A 17,178-nucleotide genomic window follows, 5' to 3' on the forward strand; every position below is an offset into this window, starting at 1 on the left:
TCTGTACCTGATGCTTAACCCACACCAGTTTAGCTTCATTTTGCGTTACGACCGATGCTTGACCGAAACGGAAAGCAGTGACACGCTGGACCGGAAAAAAAAACAGAAAGAAAACAGCAGGTTTTTTTTTTGGAGCAAGAGCAGCACTGTTTCTGCAGCCTTACAGAAAAGTAAAAACAAAACGTAAAAACAAATCCGAAGAAGACTCAGAGTGTAAAATACACTAAACACACGTCTCCTCACAGCTCCATGACTCGACACCTTCTGACCAATCAGACTGGAGAATTTAGCATCGCTGTGATATACAGCAAAGGGAAATGGGATGATTTGCTGTAGGGTCAAAAATCTAACCACAATACTGCAAAATTGCTCAGAAATGAAATCGGCTTTGTAAATGTTGCCAAAAAAGTTGCATGTAAATGTTGCACGTAAATGAATAAATGTTGTTTTGTTCATGTAACTTATTTCTCTTCGATTTAACAAAAATATTAATAAATGATTTACGTGTTTTTGTAAAGAAATTCTGAATTTCTGAAATATTTAAATAAGTTTAAAGGTGAAATTATCAGCTGAAAGTAATTCCTGTGCTAATAATTTATACGTATATACAAACTTAAACAATGTGTATGTTTACATTTCTTTATATAACAAAGGAGCCAAACACTGTCTCATGAGGTGCTGGTGAAAATCTTGTGTTTTGAGGCTAAATTAAAAGCCTAGCTACCTCAAAATTGTAGCTGAGGTAAAAAAAACAAAAACAAAAAAAAATAGTCTTCTTTTTCCTCGCAAAACAACAAAGCGATACATGACCTAAATATTTCTCCATCCACATCTGAGCAAATAACAAACAGCAGTCAGCAGAAGCCGTCTCTAATTATGACTAGCATCCACGACGGCCGCATTCCCATGCTAGCTGAAAACACCTGTCTCATTAGCATACAAAATAACGCCACTGACCACAAAACAAATCAGAGAGGTTTGTTTACTGAAGATTAGAAACAAGGAAAGCTGAGTATAATGTAGTCCCACTCCATGTGAAGAACACTTAGTGCTAAACAAGGCACGGCTTTGGGAAATGCGGTGACTCCGATGCAAGAAATGCTCCAGTTTAAGCTTAAAGGTGGGGTCTCCATTGTTTGGAAACCAATGTTGACATTTGAAATCACCAAAACAAACACGTCCCTAACCCAAATAAGTCCCACCCCGTTTTGATAGCTCCGCCCCACACATACACCAGACAAGTATAATCCAAGTATAACCCAGAGAAGTATTATAGCAGAACCTGCTGGGGCAGCTGACCGAGGATATATTTTTATCAATAAATAAACATTATACTTTGGTAATACAAAAATGTGTTTTTGTAGTACTGTGTGTTGTACCATGAAAGGTTTAGGTCCATTTCATGCGGAAGACGTTCAGATCTCTCCAAAAAGCTGGGAAAGCTGATCCTATATTAACACGGTCCTACTTCTTACCTTATCGTAAGCCTTTCTTCGCTTTCTTTCTTTGTTTTTATCCTCCATGTCAATGTTAAAACCGCTTTCTGCTAATGTCACACACGCGCACTGAACACTCTCTCCACCCATATTGACAAGACACGCCCCTTTCTGCTCATTGGCTACACGTTAGTTTTGTTTTTGTTTTGTTTGCGGGCCGACTCAGTTTTCTGAAGCATTTCTCAAACAACAGAGACCCCACCTTTAAGTTCGAGTTGTGTTCAGATAAAGAGGACAAGATTGTACAATTTTAAATGATTGGTAAGTCGTAAAAATGACAAAACTACAAGGTGAATTTTAAATGATCATAAAAGAAAGAAAGAAAGAAAGAAAGAAAGAAAGAAAGAAAGAAAGAAAGAAAGAAATTGATGTTTCATTTTTATTTGTGCTAGAATGTTTAGAAATCTGTCCTTTCATATTTCGGATATTCACCTAAACCTAACCTATAACACTATCTTCCCTTACTGGATGCTAATCCTGTTTAATGATTTTTAAAAATTATGATAAAACAGACACCAGAGTCCCGATGTCGAGCAAGTCAGTATCTTTATTGTGTGTGCACTATAAAGTGACTCGTCACCTAGGGAACTAGGGAACGTGGCTGATTGAGTCGCGGCATGAGTGTGTTTTCGAAGAGCACCAGGATGCACGACGTCAGCGTTCAGCAAATACTTCCTGCTCCAAGTGCTTTTCTCACACGTAAAGGCACGCTGAATACACACACACACACACACACACACACACACACACACACACACACACACTGCTGCAGGCGATGTGTGCAGGGATGATCGCAGGACAGAGTTTCAGGCCGTTTCCTCGAACAACCTCGTGGCTCTCGCGCAGTCTCAGTGCGCTCGTGGCTCCTGCACCGCTGCCTTAGACGTGCACACAGAGGCTCTGTGTCCAATCAATACCACTCCCAGTGAACCTGAGCTCCGCGTGCCTTTCTATATTCCGCTGGAGTATTACACGGTGTCGGGTTACAGCTTTCTAGTGCTCTGCTTTAACGCCCCCCGTGACACCGGCGTCTGGATCTCCTCACAGCTCGGTGCTTTGTGTGAAACCAACCTGATACTCAGCTTCTCTGATCCCTAATTCACCTGAAGCTGAGCTGAAACAGCGAGAGACAAAATGATCACGTTTAGCTCACAATTCATTGTATTTATTACAGAAAAAAAAAATGTTTATACGGAAATATTGTGACGTGCTGCTAATTAGCGGATGCCGCCGTTTTGTGCGATGGCGTCTAACATTAGGAAACCTCGTTACGAAAATGTTTCTCCTTCATTTCCAGCAGGTTAATGAGAAATACAGGAGTAAAGACGTCGCGGACTACAAGTCCCAGGATGCACTGCGACTCCGCGACAGACAGACAACTCCCCTGAGACGCAGGAAATTTGAAGCTCACGGAGTTGCTGAAGAGACCACGATACGTGTGTTTGCGTCGAGTGAGCGTCAGTAGTATCTCTCTGTCTGTGACTCTTTCACTCACTCTCTGTATCTCTCTTTCCCTCACACTCACTCTATTTCTCTCAGTCCGTATCTCTCTCTCTCTCCGTCTTTCTCTTGTTGTATTTCTCTCTTTATAGTACATCTCTTTCCCTCGTTCCTCCCTTCACTCTCTTACTCTTTATTTTCTATCTCTCTTTCCCTCTCTCTCTCCTTCTCACCTCACACTCCATTTCTCTCAATCTGTATCGTTTCCCTCTCTCTCTCTCTCTTCCTCTCTTTGCACCAGATCTAGACTGGGGTCTGTGGGGTATGTGGTAGCCTAGTGGTTAAGGTGTTAGGCTACCAATCGGAGGGTTGTGAGTTTGATCACAGATCCACCAAGCTGCCACTGTTGGGCCCCTGAGCAAGGCCCTTAGCCCTCAATTGCTCAGTTGTACAAAAATGAGAATGTAAATCGCTCTGGATGAGGGCGTCTGCTAAATGCTGTAAATGTAAACTAACCCTCACAATGAAACACTGTAATTTATTGGAATTTTATTCATTCATTCATTTATTGGGGAAAGTCTGACTCACTCACTCACTCACTCATTTTCTACCGCTTATCCGAACTACCTCGGGTCACGGGGAGCCTGTGCCTATCTCAGGCATCATCGGGCATCAAGGCAGGATACACCATGGACGGAGTGCCAACCCATCGCAGGGCACACACACACACTCTCATTCACTCACGCAATCACACACTACGGACAATTTTCCAGAGATGCCAATCAACCTACCATGCATGTCTTTGGACCGGGGGAGGAAACCGGAGTACCCGGAGGAAACCCCCGAGGCACGGAGGAAACCGGAGTACCCGGAGGAAACCCCCGAGGCACAGGGAGAACATGCAAAGTCCACATACACAAGGCGGAGGCGGGAATCGAACCACGACCCTGGAGGTGTGAGGCGAACGTGCTAACCACTAAGCCACCGTGCCCCCAGAAAGTCTGACTTTTAAAGTAAAACCCAAAATGTCCAATATTCCACACTCTTTTTCAGCGTGAATCATCCGAGTTCTTGAAGTGCACTACTACTTCTTCCTTTTCATGGAGTTTTAAGTGGGAACACGTGATTTGGGAAGCAGCTCATACACACATACCGCAGCACATGCTCTAATTCACACTGCTCCTGTGTCTCCCATCCAAGGACCAAGGATAAAGGGGTGCCAAAACTTTCTTCTGCGCAACAAACGAGCACGAGTCAGTAATTGCAGGCCCACTTAGTAAATGGAACTGATTTAAAAAAATAAATAAAAACGGCCCAAAATCTCATTCTTCATCCTTCGGAGTGTTCAGCTATTACTGCAGGTGGAAATAGTAAATAATCCCTGCTGTGTTATTATCAGAGCTTTTCCACGAAGGCTTACAGGCTTTCAACATGCTTCAGAGTGCAGATTTGTTAAAGCCAGGATATCGGGACAGGAAACACGTTGGCGGTGAGATCACACCTTAATCTTACCCCAGACAACTGTCCCAAAGAACATCCAAGAACCTGATGGGATTTCAGTGAAGACTGAAAACATATTTACACCAATTTAAATCTCAGGCCAGTTTTTTTACCAGAACAACGACTTCATCAATGTTTTCTATCAGTGTAAAAAAGATGAAGGATTTTCTCACCGTAAGTCTGATCTAAAATGAGAGGCCTTCGGTGTGAGACGTGTTTGTCCCTCTGTTTGTCCCTCTGTCGATAATCTTACACTGGATTTTAGTGTTGAAGATAAACACCTTCGGATTTTTCTTAAAGTCCTAAGTGTCTACTTTCATATGAGCTTCATATTAACACCACTGTGGAGTGAGACATGATTAAAGCCCTATTCGGACGGGATTAGTTTTACGTGAGGACGTGGAGTAATGCAATTTTACCTCAGGACGTCTGTAATATAAATTGGCCAATTCGCACGGGACAAGACATCTCAGTAAAACTAGCAGAAGTGGGAGGGGTAACTCGCTTTACGCTCCACAGTAACCTCCTTGTCGTCGTGTGCGTATGACGTTGCTTCCTGTTATCACGTGCGCAAACAGACAACATGGCGCCTCCATGCTTGCAAAACGCGCCAAAAACTACTTTTAAACAGGAAATGACGGAATTTTACCGTACATATTTACAACGGGTCTATTCGGACGGGATTAGTATTACCTGAGGTCATTTTTCCGGACCTTTTTACAGAAGGTAAAAGTCGCCGTAATCTTTACTGACATTGTCCGTAATGATTACCGAGATGGCACATTCGGACGGGACTAAAATCACAGAGAAGCTCTGGTAATAATTACTTTACCCCCACGTCCCCACGTAAAACTAATCCTGTCCGAATAGGGCTAAAGACGTTGGTGTCTGGGGGTTAAAAAAAAGGTTAAAAAGCATTAAAGACTTGGTAAGGCTTTTTTTTTTTGGAACAATACAGTAAAGACAATATACAGTACAATAGTATCTGCGTTTGTTCGGCCAAATTAGCGCATGAATTATCCATATTTACTATAAAGATTAAATTAGGATGGATTTTGAGCACAGATTTTTACAAAAGATTGATTTTTCTCTCCGCTGATGTGAATTATATCAAAGATAACGCTAAAAAGCTCGGGAGTATCCCTTTAAAAAGACGCCGAGTCAGGACTAGCTGTTAGAACTGTTATTATTTTACTGCTTCTGTCAAAGCGGCATCACAAAAAAAAAAAAAAAAAATGTTGATTGTTAACAGAAATCCGAAAGGCAGATGGAGAGCTGAGTGCTTTTTAAAAACGTGCTCCACACACTGCACTCTTTGTCCTGCTTGCCAACAAAAGTCACGTGTGAGGTTTAGCGTATGAACACGGACTAGAAAGTCAGCCTGAGGTTCTGCATCCGTGGCCAAACGGTAAGTACCAAACACCGGGGTGAGGAATAATGAACGCTCTGGAGCCAAGTGTGTCGCGTCACCCCAGAGCGTCTCAGCAGATATTCAAAAAGCTGATGAGTAACAAGAGAGCCGGAGACTCTGAAATAAACCCCCAGTGAAGAAGAACTGCAATAAATAAACCACAAATGAAAGAAAAAATACTGATTCTGTCTCTGCATTAAGATTAAACAACAATAATAATAATAAATAATAATAAAATATATATTCAACCTCTGATGTAAAGTACACGTCATATAGAAATCCTTGAGATATATATATATATATATATATATATATATATATATATATATATATATATATATATATATATATAAAATATGTATATATAAATAATTAATAATATAAATAAATAGGGGAAAAATTATTTCAGTGCATTTAAAAAAAAAGACTTTTAATCTCAAAATCACATAATCTAAATGAAATCAACTTAAAAGTCATAAAAAAAAGTAGATCTGGAATATAATGTTTTGAATCGTTTAAAAATATTTTAGTCCCTTAAGTTGTTTAAATATGCCTTATAAATAATGCCTTATAAATAAACAACATCCTTTTTTATTTCAGTAATCTCAATAATGGCTTTTCCGATTCAAGTTTTGGGAAATCTTTTTTTTCTAGATCAAATTTTTTCCCACTCGGTCATAAAGGATCGGAGCAGAAGGATTTCTCGTTCCATTCTGCTGGAGAAAGTTCCAGTAACTCAAAGCAGGTGATGGGACTAATTCCCAGCGAGCGGTGCTGATTAAATGGGGTGTAAAATGGTGGGTTCGGAGCAGGGTGTGTGTGTGTGTGTGTGTGCGCATACGAGGTCAGTCCCGGGTGGGCCGACAGGGCAACAAGCTACTCGAAGGGGACAAGCTGCTTCTCTGACTTCATCTTCCTTTTTACTTAATTACATCAGGCCTGTTAGTGAATTTGGCTCGAGCTCCTGATCCACGGACAGAACAGCTGTAACCCCGGAGAAATAAACTAGGTCTCTCTCTCTCTCTCTCTCTCTCTCTCTCTCTCTCTCCCTTGCTCTCTTTCTCCCTCGCTCTCTCTCTTTCTCGATGCCAAAGGACACAGATCAGAAGAGACCAAATCAAATTAAATCTATTTCCAAACGGAATGAATAATTGATGAGTTGAAAAGGAGGAGGCTACAGAGCCGTTTAATTATTTAAAGGTAAGAAGTGAATTTTGGGACACAGCGACTCCCGCTCGCCCTACTTAAGCACTTTTTAAAAGAAAAAAAAAAAAAGCAGGGCTCTTTAGGAGGTCGTAGTCGTTAGCTCGGTGTGTCTGTACAAACTGAACGTATTATAGCACTGAACACCTCGGAGACAGAAAGCAGATAAATACAAAACATGACAATTTTCTTCAACGGCTCATTTCCCCAGACACCCTATAAATGTTGTTTCCTCCTGTTTTGCTCATGTCTCACTCCACAGTGGTGTTAATATGAAGCTCATATGGAAGTAGACACTCAGGACTTTAAGAATTTCTTGTGTTTTATAAGTATTTCTGTTTTTCTCTACAATATTAGGGGCGATATATTTATAGAAAAGTTTAAAAATGTATTTTTTCCCCCACACAGATGTTTCTATCTTCATAATAAATGTTGATATCAAACCCGTTTCTGCTCTCTGAGACGCTCCGAGTGCTCGTTCATCTAAAAAGGGTCTGAAATCTGAAGGCATTTATCTTCAACCATTAAATTCATTGTAAGGTTCTCAAGGTCTCACGCTGAAAGACAACAGAGACCTAACTCATTTTAGCTCAGACTCACGATGAGAAAATCCTTCATCTCATCACACTGATATAAAAAGTCCCATGAGTTGATTAAGGCGCTGTGCTGGCAAAAAGGTTTAAACTGACTGATCAGTGATCAGCTGAAGAAGAGTCAGATGTGGTCATTCCCACCCTGACAGCGAGGTCAGTTCCTCTCTCCTGGACTCGGGGCCACAGATAGCTGTGGTAACGGTGGGATTGGAACTTGTCTTCTGCTGATAAAAGGGTAAACACTTGAACAGAATCGGCATTTAGGAGCTCAGAAATTGACATATCGCTCATCTCTCCTCAGCTACGGGCAATTACACAACGTGCTAGCGCGCTAATCTTCATAATCCCTGCTCTGCCACAACAAGGAGTCTGCTAAGAGCTTGGCAACAAAGCTGCTTTAGCCTCTCTTCTTCCTCATAAAGTGTGTGTGAGGGACAGAGAGAAAGAGAAACAGACAGAAAAAAGAGAGAGACAGGTAGACAAATCAGACCAATAGACATATAGACACAAATATAGTGAGACAGAGAGAGAGAGAGAGACAGACTGTCTGTGTGTATTTGTGCGTCTGTGTGTATTTGTGCGTATGTGTACGTCCATGTGTATTTGTGCGTCTATGTGTATTTGTGTGCATGTGTGTTTGTGCATCTGTGTGTATTTGTGCGTCTGAGTGTATGTGTATGTCTGTGTGTATTTGTGTGTCTGTGTATTTGTGTGTCTGAGTGTATGTCTGTGTGTATTTGTGCATCTGTGTATTTGTGTGTCTGTGCGTCTGTGTGTATTTGTGCGTCTGTGTGTATGTGTATGTCTATATGTACAGTATATGTGCGTCTGTGTGTATTTGTGCGTCTGTGTGTATTTGTGCATCTGTGTGTATTTGTGCATCTGTGTGTATTTGTGCATCTGCGTGTATTTGTGCATCTGTGTATATGTGTGGGTATTTGTGTGTCTGTGTGTATTTGTGCATCTGTGTATATGTGTGGGTATTTGTGTGTCTGTGTGTATTTGTGCATCTGTGTATATATGTGTGTATTTGTGCATCTGTGTGTATTTGTGCATCTGTGTATATGTGTGTATTTGTGTGTCTTTGTGTATTTGTGCATCTGTGTGTATGCATGTATTTGTGCATCTGTGTATATGTGTGTATTTGTGTATCTGTGTGTATTTGTGCATATGTGTGTATTTGTGCATATGTGTGTATGCATGTATGCGTGTATTTGTGCATCTGTGTATATGTGTGTATTTGTGTGTCTGTGTGTATTTGTGTGTCTGCTCCTCTCTGACCTGGAGTAGGTGGAGGCTCGAGAGAGCTGGTGAACTGCATCACTGCACATTTGTCTGATCAAAACAGGCAACAATCCCGTTGACTTTGATTTTAACGCCTCTCTCAGCCCGAGGCTCCTTCTCCTGTGTCCTCTGTTGACTTCCCACCCGCCGTCTCCTCACATACGAGAGCCTTGTTTTTTTCTACGCTGCTCTGCTCGTGAATTTTCTCCCGGTGACAAGCACAGCCGCTTCCAATTGATGAACATTCTTCCACTGGCACACACTAATGCTGCTAATCTCCAGAGCAAAAGCGCATACGCTTCTAAGATAAGTAGAATATCTGACAAGTCATCATTCCAAACAAGCCCATGAAGATAAAACGCTAGTGGATTCCACATCCTGGTACCACAGCTAAGGTTCTGAGACAGAGGAAGGTGCTAACAAAGCTAACATGAAGGCAGAGAGCATCAGTGAAAGTGAACATGCACAATCAGCTAGCAGGCTAGCAGGCCACTGCTAACCATGAGCGGAGCTTCGGTACGAATCTCGATCATATAATAAGTTTGTTTAGCAAAAGCGTTCACTTCAACTTTAGTTATTAGCTTCAGCTAATAGCATGCTTTGCTACTTACTGTAACTGCTAGTACACAAGCTCATACTTGTCACACTTTGGACACAACTAGCAACAAAACAGTTAGCCAGTGGCTAGTTACAGTAGTAATCATTTCTCCTTCACATTACTGATGTTAGCTAGTAAGACAGCGAGCTAGTTATGTGGCTAAAGGTTTCCTAAAAGTCTCTGGTTTTTTTTTTCATTATCAAATGAAAACAGAACAAATAAGAATTAGCATGAAAAAGAATTTTAGCAATAAAGTTTAAAGCTCTGCTGTTAGCAGACTGTCAAGTATAGCATAGGTGAAAAAGAGGAGAAGAGAAGAGAAGAGAAGAGAAGAGAAGAGAAGAGAAGAGAAGAGAAGAGAAGAGACACAAACATACTCCATTACAATCCTGCACTGCTGAGCTACTGTACAGCGCTGATTCTTACAGATCTGTCTGGGCCTGTAATGTGCTCTCTCTCTCACTCTCTTTCTCTCTCTTTCTCTCTCTCTCTCTGTCTCTCACACACACACACACACACCTCTCTTCTGCCCTGCATGCTCTCCATGCCTTTCAGCTGCTGACGTCTGTTGATTTGTGCCAACATGTGCGCCTGTCTTCTGTGAGATGGAAGGAAAACATACCTCCACACAAACACACACACACACACACACACACACACACACAGCATAGCGAACAACGGGATGCACTTAAAGCCACACCATAAAGCCAGAGGCGATATGAATAGACACACTGTGTTCTGCCCCGAGGCTTTTCTACCTTCCTCTGGAGGACGTGACCGAAACGGATGAGTGTGTTAGACACGGTCAGATCAACAAAAAAGGAAAACAGTGATGAGAAGAAGCACTACAGGGTTTACTTTCTGTGGAATGACCCCAGATTAGCATGCTAGCCTGTTAGCCTGACTTAAATTCTGCTGAATGTGCAGAAAATAGTGAACGTACGTGTCAGTACGAAGTGCTAGTGCACTTCGACGCTTTCATTAGAGCTTTCTGATCTGTATCTATACTTTTAAAACATTTGTTTTATCACTATTGCTTTGCTCGCTACATGCCGCTATCGCTCACTATCTCGCTCGTTACGTCAGTTACGCCTCGTTTCTTCCAGTGGTCCCGCTAGGCTCCGCCCCCAGATCTTTTAAATAAAAATAATCTCAATTAAATAAGTACAGTTTAAATAAAAAAAAAGAAGAAAGAAACTGCTGCCGGAAGCTAATCCGTGTCTTTCACATCTCCTGTGTCCTTTTCAACTCTGCTACTAGAGCTACAAGCTAATTTGTTGATTCCAACAAAAATCAACCAATCAACAATCACCTGATCTTACAGTACTATTACTGAGCTGTTAATAATCTCGCTCTCTCTCCTCGTGCACTGTGTGTGTGAGTGTGAGCACAGAGTGAACTAACAGGATATTTATGTCGTTATAGAAGTGAAGACTGGAGCTCCTGGGCTTTATCACATGGCAGATCGATAGCACCAACATCCTCCAGCCATCCCACTGTAATATTTCTTTGTTTTGGAGACTCGTTTGTCTGAGGGGATTTTACCTCATGTCTGGGCTCAGAGCCACTGTGTGGGCCACATGCTTCAGACAGAGAGAGAGAAAGACAGAAAGACAGATGGACAGACAGAGACAGCGAGAGAGACAGACAGACAGACAGAGGGAAAGAGAGAGCGAGAGAGAGGGCGAGAGAGAGAGAGAGAGAGAGAGACCAATAGAGAGAGACAGACAGAAAGACAGATGGACAGACAGCGAGAAAGAGAGAGACAAAGAGAAAGACAAAGAGTGACACAGACAGACAGACAGAGACAGAAAGAGAGACTGTGTATCATCGTCATCATCATCATCATCAGAGGCACTGTGATGACAGCAGCCAGTTTGGCTCAACACTTTAAGGCTGATTTTCAGCACCAGCTGCCACTGTGAGCCTTTAATCTTATCCTCTACACCTCCTCTACTCATCCTCTCCACCTCCTATACTCATCCTCTCCACCTCCTCTACTCATCCTCTACACCTCCTCTATTCATCCTCTCCACCTCCTCTATTCATCCTCTCCACCTCCTCTACTCATCCTCTAGACCCTCCCCTACTCATCCTCTCCACCTCCTCTGCTCATCCTCTATTCATCCTCTCCACCTCCTCTATTCATCCTCTCCACCTCCTCTACTCATCCTCTAGACCCTCCCCTACTCATCCTCTCCACCTCCTCTACTCATCCTCTCCACCTCCTCTACTCATCCTCTAGACCCTCCCCTACTCATCCTCTCCACCTCCTCTACTCATCCTCTATTCATCCTCTCCACCTCCTCTATTCATCCTCTCCACCTCCTCTACTCATCCTCTAGACCCTCCCCTACTCATCCTCTAGACCCTCCCCTACTCATCCTCTATTCATCCTCTCCACCTCCTCTATTCATCCTCTCCACCTCCTCTACTCATCCTCTACACCTCCTCTACTCATCCTCTACACCTCCACTACGCATCCTCTCCACCTCCTCTACACCTCCTCTACTCATCCTCTACACATCCATGCACTCTCTTATGCCGTGTGAGAGCTCCTGAAAAGCAAGCGTGAGATGTGTGCTTGTTAGCGTCCTTTTGTGCAATGGATTAGCCTAAATAAGTGTTTGGCTGTTTACACAGATTTCCAGTGAAGATGCATGACAGGGCCGGTTTTAGACTCCAGAGGAAGCGGTGGGAACGTTTGATAATAAGTTTGTCGTGTCCGGAGGCATTCTACATATAAAACAACGCATATAAAGGAAGTGGAGGAGGGTGTCTGAGCACGCAGGTACGCAGCAGATTCTATGCTACATCGAGCTGAATGAAACCCATAGCTGGAGGCCATTAATCAGTTCTACGTCACCAGAACAATGAACAATAGCAGCACAAGAACCCCAGTGGGACGTCATTAAACCGGTCAACTCAAAACATCATTGTGTTACACAATAACACAATAAACACACTACACACAACTGTTTGCAGCGTTGTCTAAGTCTTCTTAAAATAAAGGTTTCCGGAATGAAGCGACATTCAGAGGAGCTCCGTGTCAGTGAAATTCTACGCAAATACGGGAGGAGACGCGTCACGTGACATCATCAGGACACGCATCTGATGCTCGCACAGAAAATCGTTACACGTGTGTCATCACTGTTAGGAAGAATCCTGTGCTTGATTACAGTTCTGCACATTTACGGCAACTGATCGGTGCAGCGAGCGACTCTGTGACTCGAACACGACGAGACTGGTGTAAAGCAGGTGAAGTGTTTCCTCCTGAGCTCCACTACAGACTTTCAAAGTTTCCCTGCAGCGGAAAGCTGACGGCTCGGCTGCGGCTCCCTCGGGCGCTCACCTTTAACTCGGATGGAAAAAAAAGCCAGTCGCTTATCTTGCAGTATTGGAGAGTCTCCATTACAGCACACACTGAGCCAGCTGCAGCACACACACTCTCTCTCACACACACTCTCACACACACACACACACACTCAGAAGAGAAGGAGAAGCAGGAGGCTCCTATAATTCATTACACCCTGCTCACTGCAGATCTCTCTCCACATTCTTCACTACACAGCAGCTCGCTTTATACAGAAGAAGAGAAAAACTTCAACACACGTCTTTATTCTAACGTGTCCGACGTAACGAATTACTCGATTCTGATTGGTTCATGAAGGTGTGGATTGCGTCGAAGTCTGCAGCGCCAAAGCAAATCTCGGTTTACGAGCGACACGAACACAGAAACTGGAACTACAAATGGTTGCTTAGAAGGAAGTTTGTTTGAAGGAAGTTCAAAGACAAAATGTGACGTGACGTCCGGCTAAGTACGGTGACCCATCCTCAGGCTTCGTTCTCTGCATTTAACCCATCCAAAGTGCACATACACACACAGCAGTGAACACACACACACACACACACACACACAGTGAACACACACCCGGAGCAGTGGGCAACCATTTATGCTGCGGCGCCCGGGGAGCAGTGGTGGGGGGTTCAGTGCCTTGCTCAAGGGCACCTCAGTCGTGGCCGGCCCGAGACTCGAACCCACAACCTTAGGGTTAGGAGTCAGACTCTCTAACCATTAGGCCACGACTTCCCCAAAAGTTCAGAAAAGTGTAGAATAAACACCTAAACTGATTTAAAAAAAAAGACTACAGCTATCAAACATTTTCCCAAAATACATCCAAACAAAGAGGAGCAAAGGAATGCTCTCACAACCTAAAAACACAGAGAGACAAAAAGAGAAACAGAGGGAAAGACAAAGTATGAGGGAAAGACAAGAAGGTAAAAATGAGAGTAGCGATAAAATGAAGGACAGGAAGAGATGGAGAGAGAGAGAAAGAGAGAGAAAGAATGAGACAGAGGGTGAGACTGGAGCCAATCAGTGATGAGCTCATGAACTCTCTCTCTCTCTCACACACACACACACACACACACACACACACACACACACACACACACAGCTCATACACACCTATAGATTATTGCTTTTGCTTTGCTATGTATTTATTTGTTTTCTTGCAAATAAAGTTTGTTTGAATTTAACTGAACTGAATTGAATTGAGAGAAAGAGAAAGATGGCAAAGAAGAAGAAAAGAGAGAGAGAGAGAGAGAGAGAGAGAGAGAGAGAGAGAATCCAGGAGCCTGCATAATATCTGACTCTTTGGCCCAAGCAGGTGTTTCACTCATTACTTCTACTGAAGCTCAGAAGCAGCAGAGATCCTGAAGATCCTGAAGAGCAGAGCGTTGGATTCATCTGAGCGAACAAATCTGTCTTTTGAGGAAAAGCGAGCGTGATCTTCACTTTAATCTCTCTGTGGAATCTTCAGGAGGAAAAGCGAGCGTGATCTTCTCTTTAATCTCTCTGTGGATTCTTCAGGAGGAAGAGCGAGCGTGATCTTCTCTTTAATCTCTCTGTGGATTCTTCAGGAGGAAGAGCGAGCGTGATCTTCTCTTTAATCTCTCTGTGGAATCTTGAGGAGGAAGAGCGAGCAAGATCTTCTCTTTAATCTCTCTGTGGAATCTTCAGGAGGAAAAGCGAGTGTGATCTTCACTTTAATCTCTCTGTGGAATCTTCAGGAGGAAGAGCGAGCGTGATCTTCTCTTTAATCTCTCTGTGGAATCTTCAGGAGGAAAAGCGAGCGTGATCTTCACTTTAATCTCTCTGTGGAATCTTCAGGAGGAAAAGCGAGCGTGATCTTCACTTTAATCTCTCTGTGGAATCTTCAGGAGGAAGAGCGAGCGTGATCTTCTCTTTAATCTCTCTGTGGAATCTTCAGGAGGAAAAGCGAGCGTGATCTTCACTTTAATCTCTCTGTGGAATCTTCAGGAGGAAAACGAGCGAGATCTTCTCTTTAATCTCTCTGTGGAATCTTCTGGCCGCATCTTCTCGACTTTCCTCTCATCAGCGTGTTGACGATCCTGTTATCAGACTCTTCCTTCTGACTCTTCTTCATGTTGTGTATGACCGGAAACGTTCCTCACGTACTGTAGGGTTTATTTAGAATGAATTTGTAAACAAATCTTCATGTCGAGGCCCTTTTTTCAAACCCCATGAAGAACGCAGAGCTTCTCATCCAGCTGTAATATCACGGCTGCGATCGTTAACCGGCTTTCAGGAAAGTACCTTCACTTAATCTACAGTCATAACACGATGGACGGGAGTTTCCGTGATTCACTGGCAAACTTATTTACTCTTTGTGTGTGTGTGTGTGTATGTGTGTGTGTGTGTAGCTGGAGATGTTTGCTCTTAGTGTCACTTAACAAATCTTTAATTACAGTTCTTGACTATTAACAGAGACTAAACCTCACATTACCACTAATTCCCTCATCCTTGTTAAGGATGGAGTCGGAAAGAGAGAAGAGACGGAGACGTTTTCAGCAGCTGCTCAACTCCTGACTGTCTAAACATCTGTCTGTGTGGAAAATCCAATATGCGCTAAGAACAGCAATGAAATGATGACGGTGTTGAGGAATAAAACACTCGGGGGTTCATTTTGTTGTAGTGAAAATAATCAGTGATGCAGCGGAGTGAAGAAGAAGAGTTCACGTTAATGTTCCTGATTTTGCGATTTATTTCTTTTTCGAAGAACGTCATCATTTCTGTACGTTTTTTAACATGCTGGAACTTCGGAGAAACTTACGGCACGTTACATTACAGCAGCTACAAACGGTTTGGGAGACTTTCCCTGAAAACTAACTAAAGATTTCATACAAACTTCTTGTAGGGAGGATGAAGAATAAATCTTATTATTATTATTATTATTATTATTATTATTATTATTATTATTCATTCATTCATCTTCTACCGCTTATCCGAACTACCTCGGGTCACGGGGAGCCTGTGCCTATCTCAGGCGTCATCGGGCATCAAGACAGGATACACCCTGGACGGAGTGCCAACCCATCGCAGGGCACACACACACACTCATTCACTCACGCAATCACACACTACGGACAATTTTCCAGAGATGCCAATCAACCTACCATGCATGTCTTTGGACCGGGGGAGGAAACCGAAGTACCCGGAGGAAACCCCCGAGGCACGGGGAGAACATGCAAACTCCACACACACAAGGCGGAGGCGGGAATCGAACCCCCAACCCTGGAGGTGTGAGGCGAACGTACTAACCACTAAGCCACCGTGCCCATTATTATTATTATTATTATTATTATTATTATTATTATTATTAAGATCCGCTTCATTGAAACTAACATTAGTATTTAAACTCTCATTTTATGCTAAAAACATAAAAGCAGTTTTTCTTCTCTATCGTTCTTTTGTAAAAAAACTAACAATTAAATAATAATAATAATAATAATAATAACAACAACAATAATAAATCTACTCTTACGCTTTCTCTCTGCTCCCGCTGCACTTTGCCGCTATTGACCCCATAATATTTCTTGTACAGGTCAGAACACTGTGTGTATTGTCCTCCCAGCTCGATATATTGCTTTGCTTGCATTTTCTCGTTTGGAAGCTCTCGTTTTTGGATATAAAAAATGTCTGTTAAATAAATAAACAAATTAACGTGAATGTTGTGTAAATATTTGCATCGACTTTTTTTTCTTGTACATTTTTTGGCTTAGAAACCAAGGCATAAACTTTTGCACGGAATGGTTAAGATCATGACGTGTGTGTGTGTGTGTGTGTGTGTGTGTGTGTGTTGAGGATCGATTATTGATATAAAATTTGAATTTATTTTCCCTAAATTTCAATATGTATAAATAACATCTATCTATCTATCTATCTATCTATCTATCTGTCTGTCTGTCTGTCTGTCTGTCTGTCTGTCTGTCTGTCTGTCTGTCTATCTATCTATCTATCTATCTATCTATCTAAGGAAAGTAAAGACCAGGGAACTACACTGTAGCATGTGTGCAAACTTTCAGTGTTACTCTTTGTACCCTAAGTGTGTATCTTATGTAGAGAAAAAAGCTCTAAAAGCTAAATTACATTCAATAATTTACCCCAGATATGTTTTTATACAGACATCCAGATAAATGTAAATATTAAAGGTAAAACTTCAGCATTGAGAAAACGAGTTTAGTCGACTAAACTAAGCGTAAGCGCAGGGCCGAAACGTTCTCGAGCGAAGCCACAGTTTAAACGGCAGTGACGGCTGATTGTTCAGGGAAAAGCGCACTATTATTTTT

At 42.4% G+C, this 17,178-nt stretch overlaps 1 protein-coding gene across 7 annotated transcripts in view; it reads right to left on the reverse strand.

Annotated features, from left to right (window-relative positions):
* The window catches only part of nfic (nuclear factor I/C), a 132,314-nt gene that overhangs the window by 102,719 nt on the left and 12,417 nt on the right, over nt 1–17,178 (reverse strand). For 2 of the 7 annotated variants that reach the window (XM_060882535.1, XM_060882533.1), the window contains exon 1: nt 10,045–10,076. The exons of 2 other annotated variants lie outside the window; for them this stretch is intronic. In XM_060882535.1, the coding sequence (XP_060738518.1) occupies nt 10,045–10,071 (27 nt within the window). In that variant the 5' untranslated portion in view covers nt 10,072–10,076. Of the gene's footprint in view, nt 1–10,044; nt 10,080–17,178 lie in introns of those variants that run through there. 3 more of the 7 variants (XM_060882534.1, XM_060882536.1, XM_060882540.1) reach the window with 3 other exon arrangements.

This window comes from Tachysurus vachellii, chromosome 11 (genome assembly GCF_030014155.1).
Source record: "Tachysurus vachellii isolate PV-2020 chromosome 11, HZAU_Pvac_v1, whole genome shotgun sequence".
In the NCBI taxonomy this organism is placed as follows: Eukaryota; Metazoa; Chordata; class Actinopteri; order Siluriformes; family Bagridae; genus Tachysurus; species Tachysurus vachellii.